Below are 20,481 nucleotides of genomic sequence, written 5' to 3' on the forward strand. Positions count from 1 at the left end.
AACTCAGGCAGTGGCAGTAAAAATGAAGAGAACAGATTAAATATGGACAATGTTCAGATTTCTTTCTCTTTTACATGTGAAGGCTAAGAATGAGGAAAGGGCCTTGCTGTTGTTTCCATTCGTTGAGATTGTTAAAGTGGTGACGATCAATAAAAGATACGATAATATTGAGAAAGCAAGATATGATTATCTAAAATGGTGTAGTAATGATACGTTTGGGATGTATGTAGGTGGGAAAAAATTATAAAAACACACTGGACTAATTCTGAAAGTAAATGGGATTTGAATAGAGTTTTTATAAATTGAGTACTAAACATTTTGAAAGATTAACAGTAATGAGAGAACTAAGCATGAATTTTTGTTATCAGGGTATGTGTTTAAGGTTTTTAGAAGAAAGGCATTATACTGTATTAAGAAGCGTCTGAACTCTAGAATCAATCTAGGTGTTCTAGGATTTGGACTACTGTTGTAACCTTTCATTATTAGATGTAGGTGGTACTGGTAAGCACTGTGCAGTGTGGGTTTGAGGATCAAGTGACTTGAACACTCAAAACATACTGCAGCATATTCAACACCTAACAAATACTGAATGACATAGTCCTTGCACTCATGATATTTCCATTTGATACCACCAGCAAAAGGGAAAATTAGTAACTAGTTATAACCAAAATTTGAAATCTGTGGTATGTGAATTTGGATATCCTAAATTATGGTGACTCATTCTTTGAGCACAGAGATAACTGGATAATAAGCCAAAACTATTCAAAACAAATTCAGGTGAAAAAGATAGATTATTATCACTCCAGATGCTAAGTAACAATTAGAAAAACAAAAGATTAACCAGTTAATAAAAATATGAAAGCAATACAATTCAGCAAGAGTTTTATGGCAAGGGCAGAAGACAATATTTGTGAGAGCAAAAGGTCCAATACCATATACACAAGGCCTTTTAAAAGCTCCCAGACTACTTTTCAGGCCTTTATTTTTGCTGCTACCCATGTGTTCCAGCCACCTAAGCAATCCACTCTTCTGTAAAAATGGCACGTACTTGTAATTTTTCTTTCCTTTAACACCTCTTTCTTTTTTCTTCCTTTCCACCAAACATGCCCATCTCCCCCGATCCCACAATATTGGGCTCAAGTGTTTCTTTTGCTATCTCTCTGTGCTTTGACTCCTACAGACAGTTGTTTCCCCTCTTAGAGCACTTTGTACCATCCAGCTGTTAAGCTTTTATCACATGGTATATAGTGATCTGCCTGTGTCTTACAGGTCATTCCGTGAAGTCAGGAACTTACTCTTCGGTTTTTTTTTTTTTAAATAAATCCATGATGCCTTGCACAATATATAGTCCATAGAAGAAACTGTGTAGTGAAATTATATAATGATTTTTCATTCTTACAGTAAAAATTTCCTGGGATTTTTTTTTTTAATGGGTGGGAAACTACCTGGAAATACCGGGTGCCAGAGGCTTAAACAGAAAGAATGAAATAATAAAGATTAGAGCAGAAATAAATGAAAGAGAGGCCCAGGAATACAGCAGCAAAGGTCAACAAAACTAAGAGTTGGTTTTTGAAAAGGTAAACAAAATTGACAAACCTTTACCTGGACTGACTAAGAGAAAAAGAAGTCAAAATAAATGAAAGAAGAGATATTACAACTGATACCATAGAAATAATAAGATCATACGAGACTATGAGTAAATATATACCAAAAAATTGAAGAACTGAAAGCACTAAAAACCAGAAGAAATCGATAAATTCCTAAAACATACAACCTATTAGGACCACATCATGAAGAAACAGAAAATCTGAACAGACCCATAATGAGTAAGAAGATCGAATTATTAAGCGAAAACCCCCCAACAAGTGAAAGCCCGCGAGCAAGATGGCTTCACTGGCAAATTCCTCCAAACATTTAAAGACTAATTACCACCAACCCTTCTCAAACTTCCAAAAAACTGAGCAGGAGAGAACACTCCCCAAATTCATTTTATGAGGCCAGCTTTTTACCCTGAACCAAAACCAGATAAGGACCATTATAAGAAAATTAAGTTACAGGCCAATATCCTTGATGAACAGATGCAAAAATCCTCAACAAAATACTAGCAAACTGAAGTGAACACCATATTAAAAGGAGCATACACCATGGTCAAGTGAGATTTTTCCCTTGAATGTAAAAATGGTTCAACATGTGCAAGTCATTAACTGAGCTACACTAAATTAACAGAATGAAAGATTAAAAACCATAAGATCATCTCAAAAGATGAAAAAAAAAAGGCATTTGAGAAAATGTAACATCCTTTCACCATAAAATCTCTAAGTAAGTAGGGTATAGAAGCAGTATGCCTCAACATAATAAAGGCCATGTGTGACAGCCAACAACTAACATCATACTTTATGGTGAAAAGCTAAAAGCTTTTCCTGTAGGATCAGGAATAAGACATGGATGCCCACCCTTCCCATTTCCATTGAGTATGGTAATTTCTATTTAGAGCATTTAGACCAAGAAAAAGAGAGAAAGGCGGCCAGGAGTGGTGGCTCATGCCTCTTATTTCCAGTACTGTGGGAGGCTGAGGTGGGTGGATCACTTGAGGTTAAGAGTTTGAGACCAGCCTGGCCAACATGAAAACCCATCTCTACTAAAAAAAAAAAAAATACAGAAATTAGCCAGGCATGGTGATGCATGCCTGTAATCCCAGCTACTCGGGAGGCTGAGGCAGAAGAATCGCTTGAGCCCAAGAAGTGGAAGTCGCAGTGAGCTGAAATTGTGCCATTGCACTCCAGCCTGGGCAACAGAACAAGACTATCTCAAAAAAAAAAAAAAAAAAAAAAAAAAAGGAAAAAGGAAAGAAGTAAAGGACATCTAAATCATAAAGGAAGAAGTAAAATTATCTCCGTTTGCAATGACATAATCTTGCATGTAGAAAAACCCGACTCTATAAAAAAATCTGTTCATTCCGTGAAGTTCTGGGATAAAAAAATCAGTTTTCTGTCTATACACTTGAACTATTCAAAAAATTAAGAGGCTAGGCGTGGTGGCTCACGCCTGTACTTTGGGAGGCCAGGGTGGGCGGATCACCTAAGATCAGGGGTTCAAGACCAGCCTGGCCAACATGGTGAAACTCCCGTCTCTACTAAAAACACCAGAAAAATCAGCCAGGCATGGTGGTGCATGCCTGTAGTCCCAGTTATTTGGAAGGCTGAGGCAGGAGAATTGCTCGAACCTGGGATGGGGAGGTTGCAGTGAGCCTTGTGAGACTGTGCCACTGCACTCCAGCCTGGGTGACAGCAGTAAAACTCTGTCTCAAAAAAAAAAAAAAGAATTAAGAGGCAATTTCATTTATAGTCACATCAGAAAGAAAAATATAGTTAGAAATAACACGAAGGAGATAAAAGATATCTGCTCCCTGAAAACTGTAACACTAATTAAAGAAATTAAAGATGCAAATAAATGGAAAAATATTTGGTGTTCATGGATTGGAAGACTATTGTTAAAATTTCCATACTTCCCAAAGCAATCTATATATCAGTACAATCCCTATCAAAATTCCAGTGGCATTTTTCATAGAAATAGGAAAAAAACAATCCTAAAATTCATGTGGAACTACAAAAAACATCTAATAGCCAAAACCATCTTTAGAAAGAACAAAGCTGAAGGCATTGTCGTTCCTGATTTCAAATTATATTAATCAAAACAATTTGCTACTGGCATAAAAACAGATGCATAGACCAATGAAATAGAATCTCAGAAATAAACTTATGAATATATGGTCAACTGATCTTTGACAAGGGTACCAGGACTGCACAATGGAGAACGAATCGTTTCTTCAATAATGGGTGCTGGTAAAACTGGATATTCACATTCCAAACATGAAAGTGGACTCTTATCTTACACCATACATAAAAATACAGTCAGAGTGGATTAAAGACTTGAATGAATTCTCTGAAATGGCAAAACATATAGGAAAAAACACTGAATTAAAAAAGTGTTTGGTTTTGGTAATGATTTCTGTAGATATTAACACCCAAAAAATATGAGCAACAAAAGCAAAAATAAACAAACGGGACTATATCAAGTAGTTCTGTATGGCAAAGAAACTTGTTTCTGCACAGCAAAGAAATAGTTAACAAAATGAAAAGGCAGCTTATAGAATGGAAGGAAATACCTGCAAACCTTATATCTGATAAGTGTTTAATAGCCAAAAGATAGCCCAATATTAACAACTCAGCTCAAAACAATGAAACAGCAAAAAATTCAAATAAACTGATTTAAAAATAGGCAAATAACTTGAGTAGACATTTTTTCAAAAGAAATATACAAATGTCCAAAAGGCTTATGAAAAGGTGCTTAAGCATGACTGAGAATTCTCACCATACTTATACACGCATGCAGTAGCTGTGTGGGGTGATAGATATGTTAATTAGCTTGATTTTGTGGTAACCATTTCACAATGTATACCTATATTAAACCATCACAAGTTAAACCTTTTTCATTATATCTCAGTAAAGCTGGAGGGAGGGATTCAGTCACTAAATTCTTAAGTCATATGCAGCACCGGAACTCATACAGTTTAGAAATTTCTCAAATAATAAGCCTGACTGGTTGTTCCCAGGATAAATCCCAAAGGACAGAGTAACAAAAAACAAAACAATTATTATTTCTACTTTCTATTTCAGCATGGAAGTATCATGCAGTATAAAATTTTTATTTGTTTTTACACAGCCTTATAAGAAGCCTTTTCTTAAACAGCACTTGTATGTAACATGTGCCATGAGTGCCCTGAACCAAAATGTTTATAAAGGCCCAATATGTGAAAAGTCTTGCCAGATGGTTCCTGTAATGTTAATTCTATTTCATAAATTAGCTATTTCTCCAGGAGATATATTTGGCCACTTATTAATTTATAAGAATTAATATGAAGGTAGCAAGGCATACGATGCTTGTTTCCCCCCAAAACACAGATATTTTGATATGTAGTCCCCAACTTACAGTGGTCTGACTTAGGATTGTTTACAGGTTTAAAAGTGATAGGTATTCAGTATGCTTCTCAATTTTTGATGGGGCCATCTCCAGATAACACCACTGGAGTTGAAAAAAATCATACATTTAAAATTGAACTTTGAACTTAATGGTGGGTTTATTGTGACTTAACTCTATTGTAAGTTGAGGAGCATCCGTATTCATTCTGTATTTTTAATTAAAAACAGTTGTGTTGCTGATAGACACACTCTTCTCTCATATACTTGTATAAGATAGGCTCACTAATGTTGACTAGATTGAGTGTGGTCCATATTTTGTCTTTTGCTAAGTGAAAGACTTTAACAAATACACATATGTGTGTGCTTCTGTGAATGTATTTGTTTCATACCCACTGTGTTGCTTATATGAAACAATGGAAGATTTGTAAGGCATCTAGTAAAATCACCCTAGAAATAACTAGACACAATATTTAAAAACAGATTATCAATCTCCTGTGCAAAAAGCAATCCAAAAAAGTACATTTTTAAATGAAATCTTGGTCCCCCCTTCCTCCCAAATTTTAGGCAGAGATTATACTTTATAAGTCTTAGAAGTGTTTCTTTTGATATGCTTTCAGAAATCCATTTTTTATTAGTTATCTATTTTGATAATGTGTTACAGGAGGTTATCTTTAATTATAGAATTTTAAAAAGGTTAATGGAAGGGTTTTCTATAATGCTTTACATTTTGGCATTGGGAAAAATCTATCATTTCCATTTAAAATGAAGTGAGCAGCAATGAATAGCATTAGACATAATTGTTGTTAAACCTCTTCTTTGTAAATTCACATGCCACTTGGCAGAAATATAATTGGTGAGCCACAGAGAAGGTCTGTATTTAAGCAGTAGGGTTAATGAATATCTTTTTTTTCGCCCTTTTCTCTTACTTCTTTTGGTCTTTAAAGTTGCACTTAGCTCAGGCTGTTGAAATGATTTTCTTTGAAAGTGTTGTGACATTGTTTTAATTGAATGAAGCTGCAGAACTGGCGTGATAAATCAACACAGTATGAATTTTAATGCAAGGCAAATGATATTAACTTGGAAATTGGTTGCAGTAGACAAAGCAGCTGCTATGATTAGTTTTTTTTTTCCATTCACTACTTAAAACATTTTGAGAAGGATGACCTTGACAGTTTCTGTTTGTGGGTTCTTGGGGCAATAGTGATTGTTTCATTTTTTAAGGTTAGTAAAATTTTGCGTCACAGATTTAATGCTGTGAATAAAACTATTTTACAAACATTTTTAATTTAGTAAATAGTAAGTGTGAGGATTAATTAGCTGTGGTAGAAGCCCTTTTCTATGTATCTTGATGTGGTTCCAGCCAAGGAGGTTTAACACATGAAAAGGGTAGGGTACGCCAAACAGGGCTCTGTAGGTGGTCACAAAGTGTGGACAGGTGGTTTCACAAAGGGTATGGGTCAAAACCAATTATATATTAGTTATTTGTACTCAGGTATCTCCATTCCTAATGCATTTTCCAGACATTTTTGGGCCATATGTAAACTATATAATGCGTATCAAGTATGTGACAATTTGCAAAAAGATCTGTATAGAGTACAGGTACTCCTGAAGAGTAGCTGGCAAGGTTACTTATCTAAAGAAATAGCCAAGGGAACAAATATAGTAGAGACATTTTCACAGACTTCTTGAGAGCAGTTTCTTTATTTTCAGTCCTTCACATTTACTTCACTCCTTGCCACACGATAAGCCCTAAATAAATGTTTTATTGAATTGAATTTGAAAATGAAAGGCTGTTCTCTATTTTACTGAAAAACAAAGTGGGTGAGTGATAGGATGTGAAGGTAATTATCTCTGTCCAGGTTGTTTGGAGGAGCTGGGGAGTGAAACTTAATGTAATCTGTGATGTATATAAACTGGTTAAGTGGTGATGTAGAAAAGTAGGAAGAGCTTATTGGAGATGAACATGAGGCCAGGCGTGTTGATAGATTTTCTATTTTTTTTTTTCCTTCAGATCCTCATTTCAACACATTGTTACACCATACTACTTTATGTCAATTCTAGACCTCTTTATATGAAAAAGCAACTGCTCAAAAAGTGCCAGTAGACTTGTGTTTGTTAAGGACTGAGAAGGTAATGCAGACTAGCTGAGCAATTCTAGTAAAATAGGATACAATAGGAAGAAAACAACTGAACACATCAGAGATCCAGCAGGATCATGAAGAATTACTAGTTCAGGATCTTCAGGAGGTGAGATGAAAAGGATATAACCCTGTTTTGGGGGATCTCTTTTTCTATTGAGTATGTTTGCGGAATCTGGAGAGGGCAGATGAAAAGCTGAGCTTTGGGGGACTGGGTTTAGAGTCTATATAATTTGTCTGTGTGAACCTCCCTTGCCATGCCCAGCCTAGTTTTTGCTTGGGTATAGGGACATAGATGGGTATGTACGTTAGGAGTAAGAATGAACCAGGAGGTTGCAGGTCCTCACAGAGACGGTATCTCAGCTCAAAATTGTCAATTTCAGTAAATGAAATTGCATTGATCCTGGGTTGCTAGTAATAGTAGATGCCTGGCAGAAGCTGATATGTATCTTCTCCAGAGGAAAATATCATTGTCTTTGGCCTTACTTTTAAAAGCTATTTATAAATAAGTATATTGTCTGGCAAACACTAGAAAATAAGCACACAGGGAGACAAGATGACATTAACAAAAATCTGAAGAAACAATCTGAAAAACAGTAGAAACAAATACAATGATACTGTAGATTTTAGAATGTCAGACGCAGACTTTTATAAAAGCTGTAAGTTTTCAGTGTGGGAGGAGACAGAAGAAAAGGAAGAGAATTGGAAGGTATAAAAGAAAAACCAGAAAATTATTTACCTACTACTATTAATACAACAGGTGGGTTTAACAAAGATTAGAAGCACTTGAAGAGAGAAATAGTGAACTGGAAGAAAGCTCGGTGTTGAGATGCAGGGGGATGGAAAAAAGTAGAAGGGAGTTTGAAAAGTAAAAGGAATATAGTGAGAAAATTTAATATATATAATTGTATTAGAAGAAGAGAAATGGAATGGGGCAGAAGCAAGTATGAAGAAAGCATGTTTCAGAGCTATAAAACCAAAGAAAGAAAGTCACAGATTTATGAAACTCTGGTTTTCTTTATATTTATCATACTTACTGATAAACATGGTAAAGGAAACCACACCTTGGCATATCATAGTAAAACTACTGTAGAGTAATGATGAAGAGGAAATGTTAAAGCAGCTAGAAGAGAAAAAGATCACTTTCAGAGGAGTAATGGGAAAGCTCAGTTCACTTCTATTAGTAACAGTGGAATCCGGAAGAGACAGTATATAAAGAACCTTTAAGGTGCCCTTTAAAAATAAGACATTTTAAAGTTCAATGAAGAATCATTTTGATGATTTTTATAGGAGTCCTGTTTTAAATATAAGAACAACAAAAGTTTGAAAGTAATGGTATCAATAAAAGACATGAAAAATTAATAAAAAATTGTATCTTTATTAGTATCAGTATAAACTTAATGGCAAAAGGCATCATTAGAGATAAAGAAGGCCACTTCATAATGACAGAAAGATACACAGTTGGTCCTTCAACAACATGGGGGTCAGAGGCACTGAACCCCTTTGCAGTCAAAAATCCACGTATAACTTTTAACTACCTCCAAAATTAACTACTGATAGCTTACTGTTGACTGGAAGCCTTACCAATAACATAAATCCCTGTTTATCAACAGACTTCATATGTCACACTCTATTCTTACAATAAAATAAGCCATAGGAAAAACATTTTTAAGAAATCATAAGAAAGAAAAATATATATTTATTCATTAAGTGAAAGTAGATCACCATAAAGGTCTTCATCTTGGTGGTCTTTACATTGAGTAGGCTGAGGAAGAGTAGGAAGAGGGTTTGGTCTTCTATCTCAAGGGTGGCAGAGGCAGAAGAGGTGATAGAGGTGGGAGGGGTGTCATGCTTGGTGTAATACTTATGGAAAGAAAATCTGTATAAGTAGACCCACATAGTTCAGATCTCTGTTAAGGGTTGGTTATAATAGCCTTTAAACACATACAGCAAAAATAGAAGTTAAAGGAGAAACAGATAAAATTTAATCACACCTGACTTTGCATTCTTTTTAAGCACCTGTGGAATATTTACAAAAATTGACTATATACTGTGCTGAAAAGCAAGTCTGAACAAATATTAAAGGATGGCTATTATACATAATACGTTTGCCAGTTACACTATAGGAAGCTAGAAATCAAAACTAAAATATAACTAGGAAATTATATGTTGAAATCAGAATAATATATATTTAAATCTTTAGTAGATTTCAAGTTACCTTGACTTTGTGGGATACAACTAAAGCCAGCTTAGAGGTATATGTAAAATTTTAGATGTATATGTTAGAAAAGAAGGAATACCAGTGAGCAAAGTACTCATTTCAAAGAATTAGAAAAAGAAAAGCAGATTAAACAAAGGAAATAGAAGGAAGGAAATAATTAAATGAAGAGTAGAAATCAATTAAAGACAAACACAAAATCAAATAATTCAATATATTAGCTAGCTATAGCTGCATTATAATAAATTGCTCCAAAAACTTAAAACTTAAGTAAACCACTTACTGAGTTCCTGAGTCCTTCCAGTCAGCTGTAGGGTCAGCTAAGTGGTTCTATTTCTGGGAGTTGCCTGATTGCAGGTATTGATGATGACTGGCCCACTAGCTTTCATTCCCCAACAAGTTAGTCGAAGCTTGTTTACATGGGGGAAAAGGGCTCTAACAGAGTAGAGTAGAACCACAGAAGACTGACACTTGGGCATATCATTCTTACCTCTCCATTGTGTTGGCCAAAGCAAGAGATGGGAGGAGGTACAGATTCCCTTTGCAGATGGCATGGACAAAGTGAGGGGCAGAGAATTGTGACCATTTTTGAAATCAGTCTACCTCAGTCAACAAAAGCAGGTTCTTTTAAAACGGTTGTGAAGGCTGATCAAGAAACAGGAAGATACAGGTAGCCAGTCAAGAATTAAAAAATGAGACATCGTTTCAGATCTTACAGGTATTAAAAATAAAATTAGACAATATACTTTAACAAATTTGAAAATTTAGACAAAATGGACACAACTTAAAAATTGACATATGAAGGAATATAAAATCTGGATTAAAGAAATATTTAGGGGAAGAAACTCAAATGGCTGCGTTTGTACTGAAATAAACATTTTTTTCTTGATCATTATTTCCTAAGCAATACAGCATAACAGTGATTTACATAGTATTTACATTATATTAGGTATTTGAAGTAATCTGAAGATGATATGAATTATATTGGAGGTTGTACATAGGTTATGTGCAGATATGACCATTTTATATAAGGAACTTAATTAAGCATCTGTGGATTCTGGTATTTGTGTGGGGACCTGGAACCAGCCCCCCCGCCCCCAAAACTGAGTGGTGATTGTATAGATAAATATTTATGACACTGTGGAGCAATTGGAAAAGGACAGTCTTCTCAATAACATTTGGATATTCATGCGAGAGAAAAAGAAAATTATCCACAGACATCAATTCCTGGTAGATTGTAGATGTAAATGTGAAAAACTTAACAATAAAGCTTCTAAATGATAACACTAGAGGATATCTTGGTGACCTTGGGGTTGGCAGAGACTTCTTTTAAACAGGACGCAGAAAACACTAGCCATGAAGATAATATTGAAAATTTGAACTACATTAAAATAAAAAACTTTCAGTTATCATAAGAAGCCATTAAAAGGGGAGAAGACAAGCCACAGGAGGGGAAAAATACTTGCCAGTTGTATAACCACAAAGTAGAAATCAATAAGGAAAAGAGAATACAATAGGGAAAATATAGGAAACTTCAAGTGTCCTTGAAAAAATGCATATCCAAATGGCCAACAAACCTGAAAAAATGCTCAGCTTTGTTAGTAATCAGAGAAATGGTAATGGAAGCATTTAATACATACACTAGAATGGTTAAAATATAAAAGCACTGATAATAAATACTGGAGAGGAGGAAGTGGGCCCAAATAAATTTTTATGTAAATACATACTACTCTGCTGGGATAAAAATATGTACAACTATTTTAGAAAATAATTTAGTACTACATACTAAAGATTTTTAAAATAAATTATCTTTTTTGCCCTGCAGTCTTTTCGCAAGGGTTAGTCTTCTTCTGCTTCCTTATCTTGTCCTGTATCTCATGATAGATGTTTCAGTGTGAAACAATGAAAATTGTAATTAGGAGCTTGTGTTCATGAATAGATAGGCTCTTTCACTGCCAACCTTAATTTGGGGTGACCACCTAAAGCACCAGTCTTTGAAATGGAAATCATATAATGGAACACAGAATTCTTTTCTCTGGAGTAGTTCAATTTTTCTAGAGAAAAAAACTAGCCCATTACCTACGAGTCAAATGCCTGGCTCTTGGTGTTCTGTGGGCAGTGATGGTCAGTTGTTCTATGTGTTATTTCCACCTTTTTATTCTTGTTTTCTGCAAAACCTAATGTCTGCATGTCAAGTCTCTCTGGAGATCGGTAGGGCAAATTTGCTACTGATCACATCTTCTAGAAATGACATTCCAAACTTTATTAAGAGTAAGAGCCTGAGGTATTTTCTTAAAAAAGGTAGGTTCTTACCTACTATGGCAGACTTTTCACTGGACCTTGTATGTGTATTGTGCTATACACATATATATCTGCACATGCAAATCACTGTAGCTCTATCAGATACTATTATTCCCCATTCTGTAATTGAGGCTGATTTGATTTGATATTCAGATTCCTTTTTTTTTTGGACACAGTCTTCCTCTATTGTTCAGGCTGGAGTGCAGTGGTGTGATCTCAGCTCACTGCAACTTCCACCTCCTGGGTTCAGACAATTCTCATGCCTCAGCCACCCAGCTAGCTGGAATTACAGGTGTGCACCACCAAGCCTGGCTAATTTTTGTAGTTTTAGTAGAGATGGGGTTTCCCCATGTTGGCCAGGCTTGTCTTGAATGCCTGATCTCAAATGATCCACCCACCTCAGCCTCCCAAAGAATTAGGATTACAGCCACCGAGCCAGCCGATTTTCAGATTCCTTATTACTGTCTTCATATTTAAGCTTGAATACCAGCTAGAATCTATGTGCTTTCAGAGTTTAAACACATAATCGTAGTATACTACTTGAGTTTTATTTAAATTGGGGATTGGGAAGTTTAAGTTGATGAGTTTCTAAATTGAAGTACTTTGTTAAAATGTGTCATGGTGGGGGTTTAGTAGGGTAAAGAGGTAAAGTTAACTGTATACTGAAGCACTGGGCAAAGATGAGGGGCTTTATTTGAATATAAAGAGGTATTATGGACAAATTTCAGAATCTAGGATCTTGAAGAGCTAAATTAAGTGCTTATAGATCAGACTGTGAGTCTCAACATAGGGTGAAAGAAGTATGAAAATCCCCTCAGAGACTTTGTTCAAACAATATGGGCATTTTGCCTAGCACTTTTCATTTGAGAATCACTTTTCTAAGATGTGGCAATGCGAAAGTAGAGCCAGTGGAGTACAGAAGATTGCAGCTTCTTTAGAACTGATGGCGGTGGATTTTCTAGCATGTTACTTTAATTAATGATGTACTAACAGTTGAATAAATGCAAGAAAAAAGTAGGAACCATATGCATAAGAGTCAGTACCTATTTGATTGAATAAATAAATGAAAACCACCGTGGATTTTTGTGGAACTGATGACAAACACTTATATTTTGGTGTTTTATGCAGATGACATACAAATGAGGAAAATTTACTGTTCACTATTCATCCTATTCCTCCTATTGGCCTTAAAGAAATAACTTGTATATATGAATACTAGGAGTTTCTGTTGAGGGATGGTAATTTTTTAATTTTTTATTGTACAGTTATTTATATAATTATTGATATCACCGTCCCATTTAGTGATATTCAGAGTTTAAGGTTCTTATAAGTTAAAGGTAGAAAGGAATATGTACTCTTAGGACACATTTAGCATAGCCCGCCCATAGTTTTCAGTTACAGAATTCTCTGAACAGTTGCTTTGGAGAAAACGTAACTTTTCTTAGGTAAATAAAAGAAGACTTCCCCCCAAGGATTTCAGTAGAAAGGACAGACGCTAACAATTTCTTCAACACTGTCATTACAAAGAGACAGTTAGGAATTTTGTGGAAGGGACTTGTATTCTTGGCTGGCATCTGATATTTTGTCAAATTCTTAATATTCTCTGTTTTAGGCTATGCGTTGATGGATAGTTGTACCTGTTCTAGCTGTATACTGTTCCCAATTCATAGTTTGTGTTAATACATTTGAAAATGTAGTGCTAAACAATGAGCTATTGTAATTAGACCTGAGACTTAGCAAGAAATTCATAAGGGCTTTAGATTTTATTTCAACTTAGTATTAAAAAGAAATTTAACTTGAGTAAGTAAATATAGATATACGTTATATTTTAAGAGCTGTAATTCCAACAAGTGAATAATGTATGGTGACCTTTTTTTTGTTTTTTCAGTTTAATTTTGTTGGGCGAATTCTTGGACCGAGAGGACTTACAGCCAAACAACTTGAAGCAGAGACGGGATGTAAAATAATGGTCCGAGGCAAAGGCTCAATGAGGGATAAAAAAAAGGTAAGTCCTTGAAAATGGGCCAAGTCTTTATGTGAATAACTTACTATACTTTTACATCCTCCTAATAATCAAATTTCCAGATTTTTTTTTTTTTGTGCCTAAAACACTATACTCCATGTCAGGAACTTTTAAACTTTTTGAAGATGTTGTCTGATTTTCCCTTGTTAATTATTATCTTTTACTTAGCAAATTAAAGTATCAGTTTGTCATGTTACCTTACTTTGTTATTTACATTTGGGAAGCTGCTGATTTGGAAATTAGACAGTAATGTTGTATAAACATATATAACTAAAAGTTTGAAAAATCTAAAATATTTCCTTTGATGAGATTTAAGAATTGTCAAATAACTTTGGATGTATGTCAAATTACTGGGAGTGTTAGAAGATAGCAGTCTATTAAAAGGAAGGCTGTCACTAGCCATATTAGATACATTTTGGGTTTCACCAATATTTTGTGTTGATTTAAACACATTTTAGAGTATATTGTTTTAGAGAGAGAGAGAGAGAGTGTGTGTGTGTGTGTGTGTGTGTTTCTCCTGATATTTCTTCTTTTGCTGGTTTAATTAGTAAAGACCCAGCTATCTAAATATTATTGTTAGGAAGATTTTATTTACCTAGTTTGTTTTATCCAGCAATACTGTGAGGCGGGATACTTTTGAATTTCTATCCTTGTACAAATTGGCAGATTAAAAAAAATTGATTTTGATGGCCAAAGATTAAAAATGTTTTAGGAAGGTTTGTTTTCATTTGTTTATTTATTTATTTATTTTTTAAAATACCTGGACTCGAAGGGGCTATCTAGGAATAGTCTGTGGTTAGCTGTGTTATATACCATGTGCACTGAATCGCTTTGTGGAACTTAACGAAGTGAACACCAAACCCACAGGGTAACTGATAAACTTGTTTTCTGAACCCTCTGCCTTGTATCTTTTAAGCCCTCACATAGGGTGCCTGGATCTCATTCGTTTTTGCTCCTCATCAGTGATTTAGTTGCCAAATTTGGGCAGAATGTTGTCATAATATTGATTATTTAAAAGTCTTATAACCTATTCTTTGTCAGCTGTGTTTAAAGGTATTTTCTTAGGAGTCTGTGAGTTCTCCTTGAGCGTTTTTAGATGTTGTCCTAAATGTTTTATTAGAATCTTATGAAAATTTGTGCATATTTTGAATCAGCTGAGTGATAATCTTTTCAAAAGAATGTTGCCATAAAGTTTTGGTTCTGATGTTTGGACTTAGGATCAGGTGGGCATTAAGTAATACTAGTTTAATTGCCTATGGAAAATGAATGAAGTCTTGGCAACTGACAGATATATAAATCTGCATGAAAAGATTATTACATATTCATCAGTTAAGCTATTCTGTCAGCCAGTTAACAAAACCACTTTTTCCCCTCTTTTGAGTTTCTATGATTTCTGTAGTAATGGCCCTCTACTCACCTTGCTCACTCTTTCAAATAATCACAGACAACTAGGATTAGAGCTTGTAACTGTGTGGTTATACTGTTGTACTCTTATAAGTGTTTATGATAAAAGTAAAGTCAGAATGGAATGCTTGGCTATTTGGTAAAGAACATGAAAAGAGATGGAAGCAAAAAGAAGTATTGATGTAAGTAATAAAGATAGCTCATTCAGATGTATTTCAGGAGTTCAAAAGGAAAAGCCATTCGCTTTAAGCTTTTCTACAGAGTCGTCATATGTATGTACTAAGAAAGCTAGAAAAAATTTACTGGTTGCCTGTTTTACTTTTAACAAAAATGTTATGATGAGAATGTTGTGTGCTGGTCTGAATTCTTCCCTACACTGGTAAACTTAGTGAGAGCCTACTATGGCTATTTTATGGAGTATTTGTTTCCTTGGTGTTTGGTGAGTACCTGGCACAGAGTGTAGGCACTTAAAAAAGTATTTGTGAAAAGAGAGAGCAGTTGAGGTAATAAATGAAAGGCTTAGGTGCACCTTCCCTCTTGTTTCCTGAAAAAGTTTGGTAAATAAAGAAAATTATAAATGCTATGTACTGCTAATGCTTTGCGGAAGATGGTAAGATACTAAGCTACTGGTTTTAAGCAACTAAGTTAATATGCCACTTTAATTTTCATTCTCTTAGATTGTTATTATGAAAGACTTGTCTGTACCAGCCAAGTTTTATTATTACTGTTTTGTAAATGAAGAGACCAAAGCCTCAGGGAAGTTGAGTAATTTGCCAAAGGTCACATGCCAAAATGTGGCAGTCAAAATTTGAAACTAGGCTAGGCACAGTGGCTCACACCTGTAATGTCAGCACTTTGGGAGGCTGAGGTGGGAGGATACCAGGAGTTGAAGACCAACCTGGGCAACATAGTGAGACTCCATCTCTACAATAAAACTTAAAAATATTAGCCAGGTATGGTGGTATGCACTTGTAGTCCTAGCTTTCTAGGTAGACTGAGGTGGGAGGATGCTTGAGCACAGGAGTTGACACAGCAGTAAGCTGTGGTTGTATGCCACTGCACTCCAGCCTGAGTGACAGAATGAGACCCTGTCTTGGGAAAAAAGAAAATTGAAACTGAAGTTTGAGTTCTATCTGTGGTATACCAGCTGTTAATTATGAACCATTTCTAAGAGTGATAATTTTAGACATATTAGAACAACTTGAATATTGAGTATTATAAACTTTGACTACCATTTCACACACCACTTAGTATACTTCTGACACCAGATATGTGGGGGTTTCTCCCCACAAACCAAACAAATCTCCAGGAAACACCATTTAGATGTCCTCTAATTCAATTCAAAACTGGAGATAATGTCACATACCACAGATGGAGGGCTCAGACCTGTAAGACTGTTTCCACTTCAAATGCCAGCTGCAAGCCCCAGTGATGACCTGTGCTTTTAACTGACCAACAAGTCCCTCCTCGGGTTCAATTAATTTGCTAGAGTAGTTCGCAGAACTCAGGGAAAAACACTTATTTATTATAAAGGATGTTACAAAGAATACTGATGAAAAACACATGGAAAATATACATAGGGCAAGATGTGGGAAGGGGCTCAGAGCTTTCATTCCTTCTCCAGTGTGCCACCCTCTAGGTACCTTCATGTGTTTGTTCAGCTCTTTGGAATCTCTCCAAACCCTGTCCTTCTGTTTTTTGTTTTGTTTTGTTTTTAAATGGAGGTTTCATTATGTAGGCATGACTGATTACATCACTGGCCGTTGGTGATAACTCAACATTCAGCCTTTCTCCCTTCCCTAGAGCTTGGGAAATGAGGCTGAAAGTTTCGGCTCTCTGTTCACTTGGTTGGGGTTTCTCTGGCAATCAGCCTTGATCTTATGACTATCCAGGGACCCCACCCATTTGTCACTTCATTTTACAAAAAGACACAAAACAGTTTCCAGACCACCACAGTAAGGGAATATTGCAATAAAGCTAGTCACACCTTTTTTTAGTTTCCTAGAGCATATGAAAGTTATGTTTATACTGTATTATAGTCTGTTAAGTGTGCAACAGCCTGATGTCTAAAAGATATACATACCGGTCGAGTGCGGTGGCTCATGCCTGTAATCCTAGCACTGTGGGAGACTGAGGTGGGCAGATCACAAGGTCAGGAGACTGAGAGCATCCTGGCCAACATGGTGAAATCCCGTCTCTACTAAAGATACAAAAATTAGCTGGGCATGGTGGTGCCTGCCTGTAATCTCAGCTACTCGGGAGGTTGGGGCAGGAGAATTGCTTGAACCCGGTAGGCAGAGGCTGCAGTGAGCTGAGATTGCGCCAGCTGCACTCCAGCCTAGCAACAGAGTGAGACTCTGTCTCAAAAAAAAAAATACACCTTAGTTTAAAAATACTTTATCACTTAAAAAATGCAATCATCTGAACCTTCAGCAAAGTTTGAATCTTTTGCTGGTAGAATGTCTTGCCTAGAAGTGGATGGCTACTGACCAGGGTGGTGGTTACCGGTGGTTGAGGTGACTGTGACAGTTGCTTAAAATAAGAACAATGAAGTTTGCCTCATGGATTTACTCTTCCTTTCACAAAAGATGTCTCTGTAGCATGCAGTGCTCTTTGATAGCATTTTACCCACAGGAGAACTGTTTTTAATATTGGTCTCAGTCCTCTCAAACCTTGCTGTTACTTTTTAAATTAAGTTCATGTAATATTCTAAATTTTTTATTGTCATTTCAACAGTGTTCACAGTATCTTAACCACAAATACATTCCATCCCAAGAAATCACTCTCTCTGCTCACCCATAAGAAGCAACTCCTGATCAATTTTTATCATGAGATTGCAGCAATTCAGTCACATCTTCAGGCTCCACTTCTGATTCTCGTTCTCTTGCCGTTTCCACATCTACAGTTTCTTCCACCACCATACTCTTGAACTCCTCAGAGTCAAGGGTTGGAATCAACTTTTTCCAGATTCCTGCTAATGTTGATATTTTGACCTCTGTCCATGAATCATGAATGTGTTTAATGGCATTAAGAATAGTGATTCCTTTCCAGAAGGTTTTCAATATACTTTGCCCAGATTTATCAGAGGAATCACTATCTTTGGCAGCTATAGGCTTACGAAAGACATTTCTGAAATAATAAGGCTTGAAAGTCTATAAATTACTCCTTGATTCATGGGCTACAGAATGAATGTTGTGTTAGCAGGCATGAAAACAGTGTTCATCTCCTTGGACATCTCCATCACAGGTTTTGAGTTACCAGATGCATTGACAATGAGCAGTCATATTTTGAAAGGAATCTCTTTCTGAGCAGTAAGTCTTAACAGTAGGCTTAAAATACTCAGTAAACCTTTCTGTAAACAGATGTGCTGACATTCAGGCTTTGTTGTTCCTATTATAGAGCACAGATAGGGTACATTTAGCATAATTTTTTTTTTAAAGGCAGAATCTTGCTCTTCCGCCCAGGCTGGAGTGAAGGGGTACGATCTCAGCTCACTGCAACCTCTGCCTTCTGGGTTCAAGTGGTTCTCGTGCTCAGCCTCCTGAGTAGCTGGGATTACAGGCATTCACCACCACGCACCATCACACCCAGCTAATTTTTTTTTTTTTTTGTATTTTTTGTATTTTTAGTAGGGACGAGGTTTTGCCATGTTGGCCAGGCTAGTCTCGAACATCTGGCCTCAAGTGGCCTGCCTCCCCCACCACCCTTGGCCTTCCAAAGTGCTGGAATTATAGGCACGAGCCACTGCACCTGTTCCATTTAGCATAATTTTTAAGGGCCGGAGTATTTTTGGAAGGGCAAATCAGCATTGGTTTAAACATAAAGTCAACAGTTGCGTTAGCCCCCAACAGGAAAATCAGACTGTCTTTGGAAGATTTGAAGCCAGGCATTGACTTATCTCTAGCTATGAAAGTTTTAGATGTCGTCTTCTTCCAGTAGAAGACCGTTTCAACTAAATTGAAAACCTGTTGTTCAGTGTAGCCACCACCTTCCTTCGTCATTGATCTTAGCTAGATCTTCTGGATGACTTGCTGCAGCCTCTGCATTAGCTCTTGGTGTTTCACTTTTAAGTTCTAGAGTTGGCTTAAACTAAATCTCATGAAGCAACCTATGATAGCTTCAGATTTTTCTTCTGCCAACTACCTCAGTTCTCTCAGCCTTCATAAAATTGAAGAGAGTTGGGGCCTTGTTCTGGATTAGGCTTTGACCTAAGGGAATGTCGTGGATGATGATTTTTTTTTTTTTTAAATCCAGACTAAAACTGTCCATCTTCAAGTAAGCCTGTTTCCCTTATCTTTCTTGTGTTCACTAGAATAGCATCTTTAATTTCCTTCAAGAACTTTCTACTTACATTTACAGCCTGACCAATTGGCATAAAAAGTCTAGCTGTTTGCCCTATCTTGGTTTTTCACATGCCTTCCTCAGTAACTTTAATCATTTCTAGCTTTTGACCTAGAGATGTGCGACTCTTCCTTTCACTTGAACACTTACAGACTGTTGTAGGGTTATTAATTGGCCTACTTTCAATATTGTTGCATCCCTGGGAATAGGGAGGCCTGAGGAGAGCGGGAGAGACGGGAATGGTTGATCCGTGGAGCAGTCCAGACGCACACAGTACTCATTGCTTAAGTTCGCTGTCTTATATGGGCATGGTTTTAATATTACAGTAGTAGTATTAAAGATCACTATCTATAGGTCCCCATAGCAGACATAATAGTAATGTCAAAGTTTGAAATATTGTGAGAATTACCAAAATATGACTTGGACACACAAGTTGAGTACGTGCTGTTGGAAAAAGAGTACCACAAAACTTGTCTGATGCAGGGTTGCCATAAACCTTCAATTTGTAAAAATGCAGATTGAGCAGATTACAGATTTGAGCAGATTACAAATGCTAGAGAAGTCATTTTAGATGAGATCAGGTACATTCAGGGTGGTATGGCCATATACTAGAGGAGTAATTTTAGGAAAAGGAAGTAATTATGGTTTTTCAATTGAGGTAGCAGAGGCCATATCCAGGGTTGTAAAAGAAATGTATTCATGCTAGAAGGCATGGTTCACCTTTAAAAGCTGGTGGGAGTCAGCTGGTTCTAATGTAGCAAATGGAAAGTAAGCCATTTAAACATAATAGTGTTTTCTACACAATTAGGTACTTGGCAGATTGTTTTGGCCTGACAGTTAAGTAGTACATTGAAGTTCACCCTTCGGGAATGTATATGCATGGTCATTATAGGGGACACCATTTGTGCATTTGTCTTATCAGTCTGTAATTTGTCAGCTTTTCTGAAATCTCTCTTCTCATAAACAAGAGGAGACTAAGTAGCCATGCTTGAAGAGCCATGCTCTTCCTCACCTCCTGTTTATTTCCTCCCTCCTCCCCTAATGTGTTGATGGGTAAAATGTATGCAGTTTATCAAA

The 20,481-nt window shown here is 36.2% G+C and overlaps 1 protein-coding gene across 11 annotated transcripts in view; it reads left to right on the forward strand.

Moving 5' to 3' along the window:
• The window catches only part of QKI (QKI, KH domain containing RNA binding), a 160,233-nt gene that overhangs the window by 46,730 nt on the left and 93,022 nt on the right, over positions 1-20,481 (forward strand). For all 11 annotated transcript variants that reach the window (XR_013534672.1, XM_035297118.3, XM_035297119.3 and 8 more), the window contains one exon: positions 13,525-13,641. Coding sequence is in view for 10 of the 11 variants with exons in the window: in XM_035297118.3 (XP_035153009.1) it covers positions 13,525-13,641 (117 nt within the window). In the remaining variant the exon portion in view is untranslated. The remainder of the gene's footprint in view (positions 1-13,524; positions 13,642-20,481) is intronic.

The sequence above is a fragment of the Callithrix jacchus genome, chromosome 4, assembly GCF_049354715.1.
Source record: "Callithrix jacchus isolate 240 chromosome 4, calJac240_pri, whole genome shotgun sequence".
NCBI classification, from domain to species: Eukaryota; Metazoa; Chordata; class Mammalia; order Primates; family Cebidae; genus Callithrix; species Callithrix jacchus.